The 19,384-nt window shown below is 28.4% G+C and overlaps 4 protein-coding genes across 6 annotated transcripts; 2 read left to right on the top strand and 2 right to left on the bottom strand.

The window, feature by feature from the left end:
• Positions 1–90: 90 nt before the first annotated feature.
• Positions 91–10,121, top strand: Vha44 (V-type proton ATPase subunit Vha44). Of its 3 annotated transcripts, XM_035090640.1 has the most exons (7): positions 91–280; positions 1,048–1,369; positions 3,802–4,398; positions 7,746–7,932; positions 8,544–8,996; positions 9,066–9,207; positions 9,650–10,121. In XM_035090640.1, exons 2-7 carry the CDS (start codon positions 1,084–1,086, stop codon positions 9,743–9,745), a joined length of 1,761 nt encoding a protein of 586 aa, XP_034946531.1. In that variant the 5' UTR covers positions 91–280; positions 1,048–1,083; the 3' UTR covers positions 9,746–10,121. The 3 variants fall into 3 exon arrangements, with proteins under 3 accessions (XP_034946531.1, XP_034946529.1, XP_034946530.1); XM_035090638.1 differs by lacking the exon at positions 3,802–4,398; XM_035090639.1 differs by lacking the exons at positions 91–280; positions 3,802–4,398 and adding an exon at positions 932–951.
• Positions 10,122–11,311: 1,190 nt separating this feature from the next.
• LOC118071540 (S-methyl-5'-thioadenosine phosphorylase-like) lies at positions 11,312–13,266 on the bottom strand. The gene is made up of 5 exons (XM_035090733.1): positions 13,092–13,266; positions 12,852–13,012; positions 12,187–12,616; positions 11,488–11,703; positions 11,312–11,402 (listed from the first exon to the last, which is right to left on the bottom strand). Exons 1-5 carry the CDS (start codon positions 13,110–13,112, stop codon positions 11,370–11,372), a joined length of 861 nt encoding a protein of 286 aa, XP_034946624.1. The 5' UTR covers positions 13,113–13,266; the 3' UTR covers positions 11,312–11,369.
• A 9-nt stretch (positions 13,267–13,275) lies between these two features.
• Positions 13,276–15,879, top strand: Zfrp8 (Zinc finger protein RP-8). Its single transcript, XM_035090726.1, has 3 exons — positions 13,276–13,804; positions 13,871–14,297; positions 15,231–15,879. Exons 1-3 carry the CDS (start codon positions 13,441–13,443, stop codon positions 15,484–15,486), a joined length of 1,047 nt encoding a protein of 348 aa, XP_034946617.1. The 5' UTR covers positions 13,276–13,440; the 3' UTR covers positions 15,487–15,879.
• Positions 15,439–16,917, bottom strand: LOC118071541 (3-oxoacyl-[acyl-carrier-protein] reductase FabG-like). The gene is made up of 3 exons (XM_035090735.1): positions 16,269–16,917; positions 15,938–16,139; positions 15,439–15,789 (listed from the first exon to the last, which is right to left on the bottom strand). The coding sequence occupies exons 1-3, from the start codon at positions 16,583–16,585 to the stop codon at positions 15,547–15,549; spliced, it is 762 nt and encodes a 253-aa protein (XP_034946626.1). The 5' UTR covers positions 16,586–16,917; the 3' UTR covers positions 15,439–15,546.
• Positions 16,918–19,384: the final 2,467 nt, after the last annotated feature.

Raw genomic sequence — 19,384 nt, 5'->3', positions numbered from 1 at the left:
GTTTTATCAGTAGTAGAAAAAGTAGAAATGATGGTTTGAGAAGACAAGCGCAAAGCAGTGAAGTTGGCAACAATGGCGTCGTGTGGCAGTCAGCTGAGTTTGCTTAGTTGTCGACAATTCTCGGGACGGGCGGGTCGAAAAAACGACACTCCATCACGTGAGAGCAATGGTTTCATTAACAAAAGAGTAAAAGAGTAATAAAAGTGTTACTTATCGAGTGTATTCCAATCATCTCAACGCTTACAATTGGATATCCGTCAACTTAAACACTGGAACACAGGTAAAGAGAGTACTAATTTATCTCCAGTCTTAATTTACAAACAATATAGAAAGACGTAAATTTTGTTGTACAGCCATCAATTATCTCTTATTACTCTACGATTATCGTGAAATGAATAAATAAAGTGAATTTAAAAAGATTCAAATGAATATTTGATGTGAAAGTGACAGAATAATTACAGACATAAGGTTGTAATATTTTAGATTGAAGTTGTTTTATTGATTTTTACTTATGCCGATAAATGTAGACGTCAGGCGCCATCCAGACACCCAGACAATCGAATCATAAGGTCTTTCTCACTAGAAATTGAGCCAAGGGCATTGCAAAATGATTGATATTAGTATTATATACATTTATATACGTTAAATTTGTACTTGGTGTATTTTATAAATGATTCTATGTTGATAATAACGTTATTTCCGCGCGCCATTTATAAATTTTACCAACTTGATCACGTGGATTACTAGTTTATTACGTAATTAATCATGTTGAATCAATTGCCACGCCCCCACACTAGGGGTTTTATTATTTTCCAGTGTCTCCTGGATATTTATATTGAATTTTCTGATGAATAATTCAACTATTATAACCTATTTTTATCTTTAAATAGATAATAATTAACATTTTTATCATAATGGAGTGATTTTTAATCATGATAAAACAAAATTGAGGTAAAGTGTCAAATAGGGATGTTTTTTTTTTATTTAATTTTACAAAATACAAATAGTAAGATGTGTTTATTTATGTGTTGGCTTTGATTGTTACAGATTTATTTGAAGAAAATTAATTAAACCAGCCTAAAGATGACGGAATATTGGTTAATATCAGCTCCTGGTGATAAAACATGCCAACAAACATGGGAAACAATGAATAATTTGACGTCAAAACAACAATCATTGTCGTCTAATTACAAATTTCATATTCCTGATCTAAAAGTTGGCACGCTAGATCAATTGGTAGGCTTGTCTGATGATCTGGGAAAGCTCGATACATTTGTCGAGCAGGTAACAAGAAAGGTTGCTGCTTATTTGGGTGAAGTTTTGGAGGATCAGAGGGATAAACTTCATGAAAATCTTCAGGCAAATAATAGTGAGTACTTATGTCTGTGTGGCTTAAATTCAAACACTTTGAAATAATAATGAATTTTAATTCTCCTTGACTTCTTATCCTCTCTTCTTGTATTTTACCGGATGATGGTAATTGAATAAAAGTCCCTACAATTTTCTATTTTGTTTTTGAAACATCTTTAAAGTTAAAATTATATATGAATAAAAGAATTAAATTAGATTTAATAATGGATGATATAATTTATTAAAAGAATTGAAATGATAAATTTAATGAATATAATTAATATAAATTGTTGGATAATTTTCTAGGGATTTTTGTTTGATACAAAATTGTATTGACAATTCATTTACTGTGTATGGTGTTTGAAAATGAATTAATTTGATATGTGACATAGAAAATGACACAAAAATAAACACAATACAAAACATGCACACTAATTGAAATACAATTATCATTTTTTTTTCATTTAATTTTTTGAATTAAAAAATAATTGGAATATTAATTTAAATTAAAAATTTCATTCGATTAAATAATTGATTTTGAAAAAAAAAAATCTATAAACCAACAAAACTTACAAAAAGTTATTTTTTAAATTTTAAATTCAAATAACTAATTTATTAATTAGTTAATTTAACTAATTAATTAACTCAAAACACTTTTAATGCATTTTTAAAACCTACCCAAAGCCTAATTCCTTCATTAAATAGAAGAGTTCAAATTTATTTTAAACAGACTTTACTAAACTATGAAAACATGTTATAAATAATTGATGATTATTAATATATTATTTAATTTGTAACTAAAATAAAATTGTTTAATAAAAACTGTTTAAAATAAGTCAGAATTAGTATGCACCTAATCACGTAGTAATAAATAAATAAATAAAATTATCTAGGGCTTGAATTTTTTGGTTTAAACAAATTTTTTTTTAACAATTTATGATTTCTTATATAATAATATAGAAAATCAACACTTATTTTATTTATTTATTTTTTAAAATTTTTTATAACTTTAATAACATATATCTTTTATTTTATTTATAAAATATTTACTAATTATTTTAAGCGAAAATTTTAATTATTTATACAAATGCTTTGCTTGCTTTAAAATTTTTTTTTTTTTGTTTTAATTTATTTCTATTTTCTTTTTGACCACATTAACCCTTCTCCCCTATACCTATTATAATTATTTATCATTAAAATAATGCTCTAACACGCGCACAGCCGTACATTAATTACAAGTAACGAAATTATGTCGTTTTTATTTTATTTTATTAAACAATAAAATGTCTGCTGGCAACGGAATTATGACTATTATAATTAGGACCACAACGATCAATTTTTGTAATATAATCCTGAAATAATTGGGCTCATTTTTATTTGTTATATCATTTTTTATTGATCGAAAAGAAAAAAAAAAAAATTAATAACAGGAGTTGCTTGGGTTACTGTGGTCACCAAGCTCAGAGTAGCCACTGTTTAGGTTTCATTTTAATTCGATTATTATTATTGTTATTATTAATTAATTTTTAATTAATATATATTTTATTTATTTATATTTTTTGCTATTTGCGTTGCACTGTAAAAATCTTATTTGCAATATTTTTGCTCGTGAAATTGATTTTAAAATATTTTTTAATTCAGTTTTTTTCACATTTTATTTATTTCATTTTTATTTTCAATTTTTTTTTTTTTTTTGTTACGTATTTTGTTAATTTATTTTTATTCACACCGTTCTTTTTGTTTGAGTATTTTAGTCTATATTCAACGAGATCCGATATTAATAATTGAAATAAAGTCAATATTAAGGGGACGTGAATGTGACATTTTTACCGACCGAGTATATAAAAAAAAAGAATCTATTTATCAATTTTTAAAGTAATTTTATTGTATTAATTAATTTATAAACTTGAAAATTGATTAAATTAAATAGAAACGAATATGTTAAATATAAAAATATTGATGCTAAAAGCCTTTACACAATGTAGGTCAAGTAGAGAGCTTTTATTGGCCATAAACAGTAGCGCTTCTTGAAGAGGCAAATTGATAAATTACAATAATAATGCTTTAAAAGTAGTGCATTGTACATAACTACATTATATCTATGACTTTAATTCCATTTATATCAAGAATCATTGATCAAAAATACCTATAACCTGCATTAACAGTATAAACATAAACAACAGATGTAGTTACTTTTGATCATAAAATCATCTCAATCGATAAAAATGTACATCAAAATCCTCAATTTGTTAAAATAAAATTCGAAAAGAAACAAAATAGTTGCTAAATAATCGGATCTCAATTTATTTTTGTTGATTTTCCGTCGACGTTGTCGTTAAGCGTTTGCGTAGGTTGAATTAAAAATAGCAATAAAAAAAAAATCATAAGAACATAAGAAACAAAAAAAAAAGCGCGTAAGGAGAAAAATTGGGACTGGGCTATAATGGATAGGTCAAACATCAATGGATGATGATACAACGAGCCCAGAAGGGTTGGAAGGGGGTCCGGACACCCCACCAAACACACCAGTATCTCCATCACAAAAGTCAACATCAAAGGATCATCACAGGCCTTGGAAGGACTCGGATCAAGAACCGACACTCACCTTAGGTCAGCATCATCAGCGTCATCAACACCAAAACCATCATAGCCATTGTTCCCATCATCATGAGAACAAAGTCCATCATCCAAATAGCGACAAAAAGTCATACGCATCCCAGGGTACCAATGAAGCCCGAACGCCAAATGAATCTTCAATTTATTCGTGCTACCAAGTCCATTGGTGTGCTACTTCCGCTTCTTCATCACCATCACCTTCCCCTATACCATCAAGTCCATGTCCTTCCTACTCGTCAGACTGCAGCAGCGATGCCTGTGAGCCATCTAGAAGACGCGTGAGACGTCGTAAAAAAAGCAAAAAATTACACCGAAAAGTATCTACAAGTTCCAAATCATGTACGGACGACTACGATCCAGATGACGATGATGTTGCTGAGCAAATTGATGAAGATGAAGATGATGACATTAGTGGAAATCTGCCTAATCCAGGTACCCATCCTACCAACCGCCTCGACAACCGATTGGACCTTATTTCCATCCAACAATATTTTACCTATCGTAGTTGGTCCACAAATACAGTTTTTCTTATTCCACATCCTATTTCGTCATTTCTCTTCATATTTCGCCAAATTCACTGCTCGGTTCAGCTTCTTATTGAGATATAAGTCAAACGTGCGGCAGACATTTCATTGAAGCTGCTAATAGAATTTTTATTTTTTTATATCTCTCTATTATTAACCTTTTCATTATTATATCTTGATCAACTTTTATTAGAAACAAACTTTTTTTTCATTCTTTTGTGGTTATAATAATAAGATGAAAAAATAACAGGCAGTTGACATCTTTAAGATTAAAAATATGACTGCGCATGCCTAGTCAAAAATAATGCTTCAACATTATAACTGCGAATGCGCAGTCGACATTTTAAGGCTTTAAGTGAAATAATATATGCGCTAAAGCTACGGAGTCGAAAAGTATTTCTTTCTGTGCTTTTACAATAATTTGGATTTCAAAAAACCTATTTTCTATTCAAATCACTGTTGAGCAGTTTTTTTTTTTTTAATTTTATATAAAAATTTGCAATTTCTTCTAACTTGTCATTTAAATGTAATTTTCATCAACAAAAAAAACCTTAATATATAATTTTTTTTTTTCATCATATAGTTGCAACAAATTTTTCGAAAAATTTCATGCTCATCTATGATCATTACTAGAATAAACTTTATCCACAAAAAATGAAAACAAAGTTTTCAATAAAAGTACTATAATTGTGTTAAAGGGTTAAGTAAAATGAATTTAATTACGCCAGTCGTCAATGAAATATTGAAAAAAAAAAAAATAAAAGAGCAGAACTAACTTTGGCGCGCACATTTGCACGGCCCCAATTAGTATTTTTAAAATCACTATTTTCCTAAGCTTTTGCTTATCACTTATCAATATGTATAATTTTCTGTTTTTTTTTTTTAATTTTTTTTTGATATATATATATATATTTACAGAAAATCCGTTGTAAATTGACCACTTTTTTTAAAAATTTTTTTTTGTATATAAATTATTATGGCTTTATTTTTTCCTTCAACTATAACTGAGCTAAACCAGAGTATTAATAACAATGATACATAGATGTATCAATCCAAGTAAGGCAAATAAATTCATTAGGACACTTATTTAGGACACAATAAAATTCTATAATAAAAAATAAAAATTATTTCTGAAATAGGGCATAGAAAAAAATTTAATAAAAACAACAATAATAATCGAATAGCAGTGGCTCACAAATAGAAAAGAAAATTATAAAAATAATCAAAAAATGAAAAATGATCAAAACAATAAATATAAACAAAAAAAAATCCTATCCTGGCGCTCTTGAACTCCTGCTGTGCAATTTATTTATTTATTTAAAATGTTAACTATTGCTTTTATACAAATATATAAAATCTGATCAATTTTTTGCGGGCAGGATATTCAAAAATATTTTTAAATCATTTATTTGAGAGAGTTTTTAAAACTTCCCTGACGGATTTGGATAAATTAAAATTTGACTTTCAAGTAACCTTTGACTGTCTAAAAATTTTTAAACTCTTAAATGGTTTTAAAATCTAATAATAATTTTAAAACAAATGATTTCCCACTGGGAAGATATTAATCAAATTCTAATTAAAATTATAAAATTATGATCCTATTAATTAATTTACATATAAACAGTAACATTAATTTATTCAATATATATATTGAAGAAGAAAGTGACTAATTTTTTATTCCTCACGGAATTCAAACTATCATTCAATCATTAGCACGCTCTTTGTGCACACAATATATTTTAGTTATATTTTAAATCGAAGTGTGTTACAATAAATACTCATAAATGAGTTTAATGTTAAATTATTTAAACAATCTATGGATTTTGGCACCCTAAAGCCCGTCACACAATTGAATAGAAGAAGAAAAAGAATAGGGTTAAAAATTGGGAACACGCATGCGTACAAGTACAGAAGAAAATTTTTGTATGCGCATGCGCATCTTTCATTTTAAACCCTATTTCTATTCCATTCAATTATATAAAGGCCTTCAGAAGTGTATATAAAATGATTTTAAGAATTGAGAATTTGTGGCTGGCAATTTAACATTGATCAATTTCTCTCAATCTGGTAAATAAAAAATAATATAAATTCTGCGCATGCGCAAGAATTAATTCTCTTCTATGACCATGCCTGTGCGCATGTGCATTCATAATTTTAAGGCTTATTCTATTCTTATTTTAACGCATCTTAAAGTGTGTACAAAATGACTAAAAGATTCTATAGTTTGTGTATAGCAATTAAACATTGTACCTTCAAAGTATGTTATTATAACACACTTTCGATTTTCAGATTATACAGTATTTACAGTAATCCGTCAGGGTATATATTCATTGACATACAATATAGAATTAAATAATAATAATAATAATAATAAATGATCAATCATTCATTATTTGATTAATAATTTTTACAAAACAAAACAAACAGCACAAACACAAATAAACATGAAAAAATTATTTAACTTGAATTTTGAAAAAAAATTAAATATTTTTATGGGAATGCTTAATTGCATGATTACTAAAAATTTATCAATCATTTTTTTTGCACGATAGACATAATTAACATTAATAATTATCTAGATGATATTTAGTTCTGAAAATTACCTAGCATTTTTAGAGAAATAATTACTAATAAAATTACTAATGTTTTATAATCGATCATTTTAATCGATTATTATTACTACAAGAATAAGTTTTAATAAATAACAATTTTTGTTTTTGTTTGAAACTGGGCTTAAATGAAAAAAAAAAAAAAAATTTCAATAAGTTTTTCAATTGATGCTTATAACTGCTATTACGCTTGGCTTATACACAAAATATCGCTTTTAATCAAAATATCGATAGCTAATTAAAATTGCTGCCGTTAATTAAAAGCATTACCTCGAATGGATTATTAATTAATTTAATAATTAATTGATCAATCAACGATACTAGCTTAAATTAAAAATAAATTAACAATTTAATAACACTTAAACATGCAAAATGCTGGCAGGAATGATGATAAATTAGTTAAATAAAAATTAAATAGTTTAGAAATTTATTAATAATAATTACTAATAAATTAGAAAGATTTCATTTAAAATAATTAATAATTGCCATAGCTCTTTTGCATGACTTTTCATTTGGATTTTGAATTAAATGTTTGAAATAAAAATAGTGTTTTTCAATTAATTATTCTGATTAATTAATTAACACAATTTAATATTTGCTAATTATAATGATGTATTGATGATATTATTTATTTATTTAAAAATAGGTGATTTACCAACGTATATAACACGTTTTCAATGGGACATGGCTAAATATCCAATAAAACAATCGCTTAGAAATATTGCTGATATAATCAGTAAACAAGTTGGTCAGATTGATACTGATTTGAAGACTAAATCCACTACGTATAATAATTTAAAAGGGAGTCTTCAGAATCTCGAGAAAAAACAGACGTAAGTTATTTTATTTTTATTTCTAAATTATATTATTATTTTAATCAACTCATAAGTATTTGTTCTAAATCATTTATTTTTTTTGAGCATATTATGCCAAAATCTTAATAATTAAATCACTTATTGTTTCCTAATTTATACTTACTCTCAAATAACACACATAGTAGTAGGGCATAATTACCTGATGTGTACCTAATTGTTATGAATTTATTTGTTTAACAAATACAGACTTAGAGTTTATTATTGTTTGAAATATTGATTTAGAAACATAAAAAATTGGGGTAAAAGTTAAACTTATTGGCCACATGGTTACAATCAATTACCCTACTTTTATTCAATAAATATAATAAATTCCATTGTTTTTTTATTTATTTATAAAAATAAGAAAATGTTTGTTGAACATTTTTTATGATGAATAATTGTATCTTTGACATTAATAATAATTTTATTGCTTCAAAGGTCATATTGGATCGGATTGAGTTCAATCAAATCCAAAATTTATTTTTTGTTATAAATATTTATTCAATGATCGTTTATTTAAACATCCCTTAAATAAATTACATGGAAATTGAATTTAAAAAAAATAACTCAACTTGTTTTTTCTTTTACAGAGGGAGTTTATTAACACGTAATCTTGCCGATTTAGTGAGGAAAGAACACTTTATTTTAGACAGTGAATATTTATCAACTCTTCTGGTGATTGTTCCTAAATCAAGTTTTCACGAATGGCATGCATATTATGAAAAATTAACAGATATGATTGTCCCACGAAGCACTCAATTAATAACTCAAGATGCTGAATATGGATTATTTACTGTAACATTATTTAAAAAAGTTATTGAAGAATTTAAATTACATGCACGTGAGAAGAAGTTTATTGTACGTGATTTTACCTATAATGAAGAGGAATTAGCTGCTGGTAAAAATGAAATTACCAAACTCGTCACAGATAAGAAGAAACAATTTGGTCCACTTGTTCGTTGGCTCAAAGTCAACTTTAGCGAATGTTTTTGCGCTTGGATTCATGTCAAAGCTCTTCGAGTATTTGTGGAATCTGTTTTAAGGTAAATTTTCACCTTCTGCTTCTATTAGGATTATTGTTGATGATATTAAATAAGTTTTTTTTATTACAGATACGGATTGCCGGTTAATTTTCAAGCTATTTTATTACATCCGCATAAAAAATGTACGAAACGGTTGCGGGACGTTTTGAATCAACTTTATGCTCATCTAGACTCATCTGCAGCATCAGGTGGTCATTCAGGAAATCAAGATGTACGTAATATATTTTTTTTTTTATCATTTAATAAGAATGTGATAGAAAATACTACATACATCAAAGGCATGATGGACAATTGAACATAGTTTTGAAAAGATATGCCAGAAAGTTTGAAATAAAAATTAAAGTTTAGTTAATTTTGCATGAAAAGGTTTTTAGACTTTTTTCCTATCTTTCTTAGTTTAGCCTACGAATTATAATAAAGATGAAAAAACGTTAAAAATTAATTATTTTTATCTTTAATGTCATTTTAAGTTAAATTGAGGCAAAAAGAACAAAAAGTCTGAGCACCTTTTTTGTACAAAATTTAAAGTTCTTTCATTTTTTCTCACTTTGTTGACTGGACTGACAAAATATTATATTTTGTTTCCTGGGTATACAATGCATTATTCCATGGATTCAACATCGAATTAATAATGAATCTTTTTTATTTTACAGAGCGTTGATATTCCTGGTCTAGGATTTGGTCAAAATGAATACTTTCCATACGTTTATTATAAAATAAATGTTGATATGGTTGACAATAAGGTGTAAAAGACATAAAAAAATGTTCAAAATTAAGTTAAATAATACAAAACAACAATTTAATCATGGAAAATCGCACAATTAACAAATTGGTTAATTGATAAATGGTCATTAATTATCATTAATTACTGTTGAATAATAATATTCTGTGTTTAGATCAAAACTATCTCATTTTTATTGACAAATTTAACATTAATGTATTAATTTAATAACGTTGTACATCAATGATATGAAAAAAAATTCATCGAAAAAAGAGATAGAAATTTCTTGAAATAATAATATACTTTTCAGTGATTGATGTAAATACAGAAAACAATGAGAACGTTTGTTTTTTACGTCGGTTTGTTTTCTTCTGTAAATATTTTTGCGAGAATTTAAATAGAACAATGAGAAGATTGAAAATTTTTATGATTAAAATAAAAAGTAAATTTTTTTTGCAATTTATTATCAAATTTCTTTATTATTAATTATTAAAAAAATAATCATTATGGAATATTATTTTTATTTTAGGAAAAAAAAAAAAAACACTCTTTATTCTTTTATTCTTGCATTTTATCGGAAAATTTTAAAATTATATTTAAACAATTATATTTATTTTAATGAACATTTTATGAGTTTAAACAAATTGTCAATGCTAATAATAAACCTAAAAGTATTTGAAAGAAAAAAAATTATCATTAATTTTAAGCTATATTGATGATTTCTAAAATGAATTCAATCATATTTTATTATTAAAATTAAATCAATTCTATTTGAATATCAAAGCATATTTTTTATTTCAAAAAAACCGCCAATTCAGTTTTGAATAATGAATAAAGTTAAATAAATACTTACTTAAAAATGACCTTGTAAATTGTAGATATAACTTAAAATGATATTTAAAGTCGCTTTTTCTTCTATTTTAAAAAAAAATAATTTTAAAGAAAAAAATATCCTGTAATAAATCTATATTAATTAATTGAAGTAAACTATTATTATGTAACAATACGTTATTGTAAAAAAAAATGTAAAAGTTTAAATAAATAATGTTATTTTAAACAGTTTTATTTCATAAGTGATTATCATATTTCACATTGTACATAAATTAATTATGTAAGATTAATACACCAGTAAATGAACGATTAAGTATATCGATGATTTCATTAATTACAAAGAATTAAATTATTATCTGGTTTATTAGTGAAATAAGAATACTCGGATACATGTGCTATCTCGTTCATTCACTGGTGCATATTGACCCTGTTTATACAAGAATTTCAATTCTAAAATTACAATTAGTTAAGACTTTTAATCATCATAAGAAAAGTATCAATTCAATGATTAAAAAAATATTTGTTATCTTTAAAAAATATTAGTACTTCTAGACACGGTTGAAAAATTGTAGAAAAATAGTTTTGTGTCAGCTTTTTTATCTCGCTAAATTATCCCAAAAATTATGAATGTTGTGAGAGGTGTTATTTGTGTATGTGCACCTCTCTTGACCTACGGCGTAGCTCATCAGTTATCGATCTTTTGGCTCAAAATAGCTAAATCAAAATCTTAGGTAATTTACTTGCAAATAAAGACAATGGAATGTTATTATTTTCATCAAAAAACTTCTAGTATTTTATTTTAGTTATTTTTTTAATTATTCTTATTTGGTCATATTACTGCTTTTAATAAGATCCTGAAAAAGAAAGGATTGGATTACAATTATTAAGTAAATACTGATAGTTTATAACTTGATGTATGAGTAAAAAATATACTGTTACCTTTAAGTCATCAATCTCTTGATCCCAATCACGTTTTCCAATGAGTTCAACAGCTTTAATAATCAGTTGAGTGACTTTGCTGACGTTTTGTTTAAATACTGCCATTACATCAGGAACACATACACCATCATTATCACATTTATCATCCCAACAATCATTATCAGTTACCATTGCTATTGAGGCATAAAGAAGTCCTGCTTCTTTAGCTAGACAAACCTGAGATTAGAACAATATCATAATTAACTTTTAATTGAATTTATTGTAATAAAAAAATTCATTAGAAAGAGATTTATTATAATAGAACAAAAGTGTATCAATAAACAGAGAGTCCAGCTAGGATACTAGTTATTTTGGTTACTATTAAACAATTAAATTGATAAATTATTCTTTGAATTAATTAAACAATTAACTTTAACTAAGGTGAATATACTAATAGATGGAAAGCTAGCTAAGCCTCAGAGATTAACAAAATGTAGAAAATTATTTATGAAAAATTAAATAATGTTGGTAGAATTTTTGAGATGGTAGACAGCTATTACTAATGTATGTTCAGCAGTCTTTTCTACATTTCCTGCTTCACAAAATTCCAATGTCAATCAAATATTCCATTAAGAGTTAAAATGATACAAGTAATTGGATGTTTTTCATTTACTAATCAATTGTCGCCTCATTAATCAATTTAACAAAAAAAAACTTTACCTCTGGACATGTAGTCATGCCTATTAGTTCTGCTCCCCACATCCGAAAAGCTTTACTTTCAGCCCTAGATGAAAATCGTGGACCTTCAACACTAATAATAGTTCCTTTATAAGCTGGAGCCATATTCAATCCTAGGGTCTCACCAGCTTTAAGTAAGACATTTCTAACTTCAGGATGAAACGCTGGTTCCATTGGAACATGACAGACACCTGGATACTTTGATGATGATCCATCAAACATCGTTCCTTTTCGGCCATTTGTACGATCTATGAAACTCGTAAGAACTACCAGCTTTCCTCTGCCAATGTCTTCTACTAAAGATCCACAAGCGTTTGATGCCAAGATGTGAGTGCAACCTAGCATCTTCAAAGCTTCAATGTTGGCTCGGTAATTCACTTGGCTAGGACTCAATCTATGGCCTGATCCATGTCTATAACATAAGTATTCAATAATATAGCATTGTTTAGTGATATAAATGCCAACTAGCAAATAAAGTACATAACAGTAACACTTGGTTAAGTGGAACTTGGATAAGTGAGAAATTTTTACAATTGAAATAAATTACATTTAAGTGGATGAATGAGGTATATTTTTACAAGTAATATAAAATCACTGATCCCTTGAGATTTTGCTTCACCAAGTTCCACCATGTTTTTTAAAATTACCTAGATAATAAAGCTACTTCTACTCCATGAAGAATTCCTGAATAAATAGCTCCACTTGGTTCACCAAAATCATTCTTTAACTCCTCAGGTTTTATCTCAGTAGCTGACTCTAGTATGCGATTTGCTATATCTTCTAGACCAGAACCACCAATTATACCAACCTATAAATATATTTACAAGAAAAACACTTTATTTAATAATAAATAAATAAAGATTTATTTTAAGGAATAAATTAGTTACCTTAATTTTATATTTGCCCATGATTGTTTTTTTTATTTAAAAAATAGTTCCAACTACTTAGTTTACTGTGAATGATCAACAATTGAAAAAAAACTCAACAAAGTTGACAAAATAGGACTTTTATGTATCGTACAATAATGATAATGCCATATTTTATTTTATCCATTATTGGCAAATAAGCTGTCGTTGGTTACATGACGCCGTATTGTTGATAGGTTAGGTTAGTATGTTTTTTAATGTTTTTTTTTCTAGAAAAAAAAACTGTAATTTAGTCGTACATAGAAAAGAATGATTATTTATAATACTTTTATTATAAATAACTAAATAACTTTATAAAAGATATAAAGCCATGGATGAGGTAGAAATTGGTTTTGTTGAAGAATGTGATTCCTGGAGGTTATCAAGCCGGTTTTTTGTGAGTAAAGTGGGTGGAAAGCCGGCATGGTTAGATTTGAAAAAGATACCAACAGCAAAAGATGTTGAATGCAGAAATTGTGGGAATCCTTGTGTATTTTTATGCCAAATTTATGCAGCACTTGATCAGCCTAATGCCTTTCATCGACAAATTTTTATATTCATTTGTCGAGATTTTAATTGTTGTGAATTGAATAGTAACAAAAATGTACGAGTATTAAGGTCACAATTGCCAAGAGAAAATGATTATTATCCATTTGATCCACCAATTGAAGAAAAAAGTTGGAGACCAGATATAGGTTTGTGTCTAATAATTATTTTAAAACATTCTTTTTTATGAATTATAATTATTTTTTGTCTTCCAGATGCCTCTAGTTATGGTCCCATGTGTCGAGTATGTTTCTTAAGAGCACCTCATCGATGTGCTAAATGTAAGAATGTCAATTATTGCTCAAAACATCATCAAGTACTTGACTGGAAAGCAGGCCACAAGAAAGAGTGTTCCGAAGATGCAGGGCAAATATCATCTACTCCAGGTCTATTATTTTTGGAATATAAAATAGCAATTGAGAGTGAAAATTATGAAGGTAGTGAAGATGAAGAAGAAGAGAATGATTTTGAAAAGGAGAAAAGAGAGATTGAAAAATTTAAAATGATGGTAAAAAATGGACAAGCTGGAACACTTGCTGATGCTGATGAAGCTGATTTGATGAAAATGACAGTTGCAAATGAGGATGAAACCTTTTTAAAATTTCAAGAAACTGTTAAAAAGCATCCAGATCAGATATTAAGGTGAGCAAGATTGTCACCAAATTCTTTAATAAAATATTAATTAAAATTCTTGATGACTCGTATGTTGTATCAATAAATAATGAAAAGCATCTTTTAGTTCATTTAAAGTTTAGCTTAGCCTTTCAATAAATTGGCAAAGATTTTCGATTATTTGTTGAATCAAAACCATATTTAAACTGTGCAACATAATCATGTTAATTACACAAGTTTGACTTGATTAAAAGTATCATTCTTGACATTATAAATTACTAATCTCAGCATTAATTTCGGGTGAATAGAAGACTAAAGAATAGATACTACCCAGAATATAGATGAATTGTTGAAATTATAAAAGATTAAACATTCTAGCATGATAAAACATCTTAACCTTAAAGCAAAGTCTTATTAATAGAAAAAATATAAAATACTTTAAAAAAAAATTGATTTTCTATTCTTAATGATATTTTATATTCTGTTTATCTGTTGGACTTAACTGTAAACTTATTGGTGCATTTATCCTATTAAATTACGAAATGTTTTCGAAGGAATGAAATAAAAATAATCAAATATTTAATTTCCTAGTAAGAAATTATTCACATGATAGTCCTAGATGTGATAACTCATAAATGCAAATATTTTTAGTTTGAACCATCAACATATTTTATCTTTAACATTAGGATCATAATATTTTTTTAAATATGGATTCATTGCGAATATTAATTTAATTATTTCTTACATATATATTGGCATTCAGAATATAATACTTAGTGTACGTAAACCAATGCATTATTCAGCCATGAAGTATCACATTTAGAACAATAATATATGTATGCTAGTTGATAAACATATACAATAACGAATAATAATTTTAAAAAACTATAAATAATTAATTAAATATTCCTCAAAGATGCTTCAATATGTTTCCACTTTCACAATGAAATTGAATTATTTCAGATACCAACGAGGAGGCAAACCTCTCTGGATATCTGCCGAAAATCAACTGAAAGACATTCCCAAGTGTGAAAACTGCAACCAAGCCCGTGAATTTGAATTCCAAGTAATGCCTCAGCTTCTAAATTACCTAAACTTCAATGATGTTTTAAAAAGTCTTGATTGGGGAGTTCTAACAATTTTTACTTGCAAGAATTCATGTGATATCGAATCTGGTTTTCAAGAGGAATTTATTTGGAAACAAGACATTGTGTCGTAAAAAAAATATAAAATTAATATCTTCTTATTCCAACGATATTTTACATCAAGAGATATCTTTTTAACGAGGACACAAAGCATGTCGTCCACCATCAACAGGGAGTGTTGCTCCAGTGATAAACGAAGCATCATCACTAGCTAGAAAAGCAATAGTTTTTGCCACTTCGTCAACATTCCCTGGTCGACCAAGAGCATGAGTTGTTTTACTGCGTTCGAAGAAATTTTTTAGCTCTTCTGGACTCATGCCACTTCTCTCGTGGAGATTAGTTATCACTACACCAGGATTCACTGCATTTACACGAACCTGAACAATAATAGATATTTTATAATCTAACACAGTAAAATAATTATTAATAACACCATTTTCAATGAATTCCATGTATTCTTCAACAAATTATGAATTTTTTTTTGCCTCTCAATATAATAGATTAGAATCAACAATGCTTTGGTACCTGTTTTGGAGCCAATTCAATAGCAACACAACGAGTGAATTGATCAACAGCAGATTTGCTCATACAATAAGCTAAAACTCCTGGAAAAGATCTTAATCCATTCACACTAGAGACATTAACGATGTTTCCTTTAGTTTTTATCAAGTGGGGAGTTGCCAGCATGGTAAGTTGGTACATCGATCGAACATTGAGATTAAAAACACTGAAAAGCAATAGAAAATTAGAAAAGTGGTAGAGAATGCAGCTGGTGATGAATATAAAACATTATTGTATTATATATTTAAAAGGTTTGATTATCATATTTTGAATTAATGATGATTATTTCTATTACCGATCATATTGTTCCAAGCTTGTATTTTCAATAGAGCCCCGTTCAATGGTACCAGCATTGTTGATCAAGACATCCAGCTTGCCGTAATGTTTAATTGTAGTTTCCAAAATATTCTTCGTGTCTTGTTCATTAGTTAGTTCGCCAACTATCAGCAATGGCTGGCGATCTTTGCATTGGCCGGCAACTTTTTCAAGATTTTCCATGTTACGTCCAGTAAGTGATAACGAAGCTCCTAGACTTGATAAGTGAATAGCAGTTGCTGCACCAATTCCAGAACTGGCTCCCGTAATTAAAACAACTTTACCCAAAAATGCCATTTTTTTGTTAAATTATTTCACTGGAATGTTTGATGTGATACGTTTATTTAGGTCAAAAACAGTATATTCGCGATGAGAAGATTCGCAGTAGATGGTTCGTTATCAGCTGTTGAAACACGACTAATCACTCCTCTAGATAATTTCTGTCATATCTATTTTTACAAAAAAAAAATGATTGCTGTAGATTTTAAAATTTGTAATCTTGTGTAATTCGTTATTTGATTGGTTATGTCATAAGTATGGATCAATGAATGAAGCTCTGAGTGAATATTGGATTATAAGAGTGTTTACAACATTATTTCAAGTAATAATATGCTTTATCAGAGAAGAGAGAACAGTACAGAAGTCCCATGCTGTGTTAAAAATCCGGCCGAAGTTTCGGTCAACATGTCGGTATTTTGGGTTAACATGTCGGTAATCTCAGGTCACAACATAAAAGTTTCTGTGAACCCATCGAGCGATGGCGCTGCAACAGTTTATTCTAACCACGCCCCTTAATCTAAAAGAGAAAAGAGATAAGATTTGTGTTCTCTTTTACTCTCATTATAAGAATCCTAAGCCAGTTCATTTTCAAGCACCAATTTTTGAATGGATAAGGTCCGGCTCTGTTCGTAACATACATAGAAGCTATAAAACCAATTCGATATTTTTGTAACAACTCAGAGGTAACACGCTTGACTACGGAAACGTAGGTTTTGTATTCAAGCCTATTAATGTCATTTTTTTTTAATTCAATCAATTGTAATAATTAATATTTTTAGGACAAATTTCATATGCAATCACGCTAAAGGAGAGAAAAAAATAATGTACGACCGAAGCAATTTTTTTATAGCAGATAACGATGTTTGGAAGAGAAAAAAAAATTTAATTATGCATGATGGAAATGAGCCAAAGGCTTCGATAAAGATATTTATAATATTAATAAGATATTTTTGATGAATTAAAATTTGACAACATAACAATATTCCTTTAAAAAATATATATTGGGACTGCTCAAAGGGCCTGAAACTTAGTACCTGAAGAGAGTTTCTTAAAAAAATTTCTGGGACAATAAAACCGCTATTATCCCAGCAGCCTTAATCTCACAAACAATAGGGACTTTACGAAGTCCTATCCATCACATTAGGCAGAAAGAAGACAAAAAACAAAATAATTTTCTGAGTTCCGGATGGCAAGCCCACCCCACTTTTGACTTTATACACTTTTGACTTTATACTTTTGACTTCATATGTATATGATTTTAGCTTTACGTAGGTAGCTAAGGGGTGAAATCTCTGTTTGTGAATCTTTTCGTGAATGGTACGAAATTATAGCCATTTCCGGTTTCACTGTCACTTTCTTCTTTTCGAGTTTTAGGACAAATTACTACTTAAGGTCAAATTCTAGAGCACCGGGATGTACAGAATAACCCCCAATTATCAAAGTACTAGAATTTTGTTTTCTAACCTCAAAAAATGAAAAAAATCGTATTTATGTTTGGATCATTGAATTGATGATGTCATTGGAAAGGCGGGGACAAGACGGTTCCTAAACACTGGCTGTCGATTGTATTTAGTTAGATAGATCGAGAGATATTCTCGAAAAACTGCAAAACATTAAAATATGCATAACTTCTATGCTAATAATGCTACGGGGTTGATCGAGGGCTCATATGAAAGATCTGGACCTGAGTAAAAAAAAAGGCTCCCCCTATAGGATATCCCCGTCAAAAATGCCGTATCTCGCTTAGTTTTCGAGTTATGAGCGTTTAAACGTTTTTTTATGTTTTATTAGAGCATAGCTTCGATTTTCGCTCATAATTCACGATCTATGAGAGGTACATGGACCACAAGCACGTCAATGGATTCCTGAGATCAAGAGCTTTTCGATGCACTAGTCAAAATTATGATCCGAGCGTAATTTATGCTCAAATTATAGCCATTTCCGGTTTCACTGTCACTTTCGTCTTTTCGAGTTTTAGGACAAATTACTACTTAAGGTCGAATTCTAGAGCACCGGGATGTACAGAATAACCCCTAATTATCAAAATCCTAGAATTTTGTTTTCTAACCTCAAAAAATGAAAAAAATCGTATTTATGTTTGGATCATTGAATTGATGATGTCATTGGAAAGGCGGGGACAAGACGGTTCCCAAACACTGGCTGTCGATTGTATTTAGTTAGATAGATCAAGAGATATTCTCGAAAAACTGCAAAACATTAAAATATGCATAACTTCTATGCTAATAATGCTACGGGGTTGATCGAGGGCTCATATGAAAGATCTGGACCTGAGTAAAAAAAAAGGCTCCCCCTATAGGATATCCCCGTCAAAAATGCCGTATCTCGCTTAGTTTTCGAGTTATGAGCGTTTAAACGTTTTTTTATGTTTTATTAGAGCATAGCTTCGATTTTCGCTCATAATTCACGATCTATGAGAGGTACATGGACCACAAGCACGTCAATGGATTCCTGAGATCAAGAGCTTTTCAATGCACTAGTCAAAATTATGATCCGAGCGTAATTTATGCTCAAATTATAGCCATTTCCGGTTTCACTGTCACTTTCGTCTTTTCGAGTTTTAGGACAAATTACTACTTAAGGTCAAATTCTAGAGCACCGGGATGTACAGAATAACCCCCAATTATCAAAAGCCTAGAATTTTGTTTTCTAACCTCAAAAAATGAAAAAAATCGTATTTATGTTTGGATCATTGAATTGATGATGTCATTGGAAAGGCGGGGACAAGACGGTTCCTAAACACTGGCTGTCGATTGTATTTAGTTAGATAGATCGAGAGATATTCTCGAAAAACTGCAA

The sequence above is a fragment of the Chelonus insularis genome, unplaced genomic scaffold (genome assembly GCF_013357705.1).
Source record: "Chelonus insularis isolate UGA/USDA-ARS -01 unplaced genomic scaffold, ASM1335770v1 contig_85_pilon, whole genome shotgun sequence".
Lineage (NCBI taxonomy): Eukaryota > Metazoa > Arthropoda > Insecta > Hymenoptera > Braconidae > Chelonus > Chelonus insularis.
This window is presented reverse-complemented; position numbering and strand designations above follow the sequence as displayed.

Coding starts and splice junctions, on each gene's coding strand:
- Vha44 (XM_035090640.1), top strand. CDS start 1,084: ATGACGGAATATTGGTTAATATCAGCTCCTGGTGATAAAACATGCCAA. Junction 4,399..7,745: donor TGGAAATCTGCCTAATCCAG/GTACCCATCCTA, acceptor ATTTAAAAATAG/GTGATTTACCAACGTATATA. Junction 9,208..9,649: donor GTCATTCAGGAAATCAAGAT/GTACGTAATATA, acceptor TTTATTTTACAG/AGCGTTGATATTCCTGGTCT.
- LOC118071540 (XM_035090733.1), bottom strand. CDS start 13,112: ATGGGCAAATATAAAATTAAG. Junction 13,013..13,091: donor TGGGCAAATATAAAATTAAG/GTAACTAATTTA, acceptor ATATATTTATAG/GTTGGTATAATTGGTGGTTC. Junction 11,704..12,186: donor GCATGACTACATGTCCAGAG/GTAAAGTTTTTT, acceptor TTCTAATCTCAG/GTTTGTCTAGCTAAAGAAGC.
- Zfrp8 (XM_035090726.1), top strand. CDS start 13,441: ATGGATGAGGTAGAAATTGGTTTTGTTGAAGAATGTGATTCCTGGAGG. Junction 13,805..13,870: donor AAGTTGGAGACCAGATATAG/GTTTGTGTCTAA, acceptor TTTGTCTTCCAG/ATGCCTCTAGTTATGGTCCC. Junction 14,298..15,230: donor CATCCAGATCAGATATTAAG/GTGAGCAAGATT, acceptor GAATTATTTCAG/ATACCAACGAGGAGGCAAAC.
- LOC118071541 (XM_035090735.1), bottom strand. CDS start 16,585: ATGGCATTTTTGGGTAAAGTTGTTTTAATTACGGGAGCCAGTTCTGGA. Junction 16,140..16,268: donor AGCTTGGAACAATATGATCG/GTAATAGAAATA, acceptor ATTGCTTTTCAG/TGTTTTTAATCTCAATGTTC. Junction 15,790..15,937: donor TTGAATTGGCTCCAAAACAG/GTACCAAAGCAT, acceptor ATTATTGTTCAG/GTTCGTGTAAATGCAGTGAA.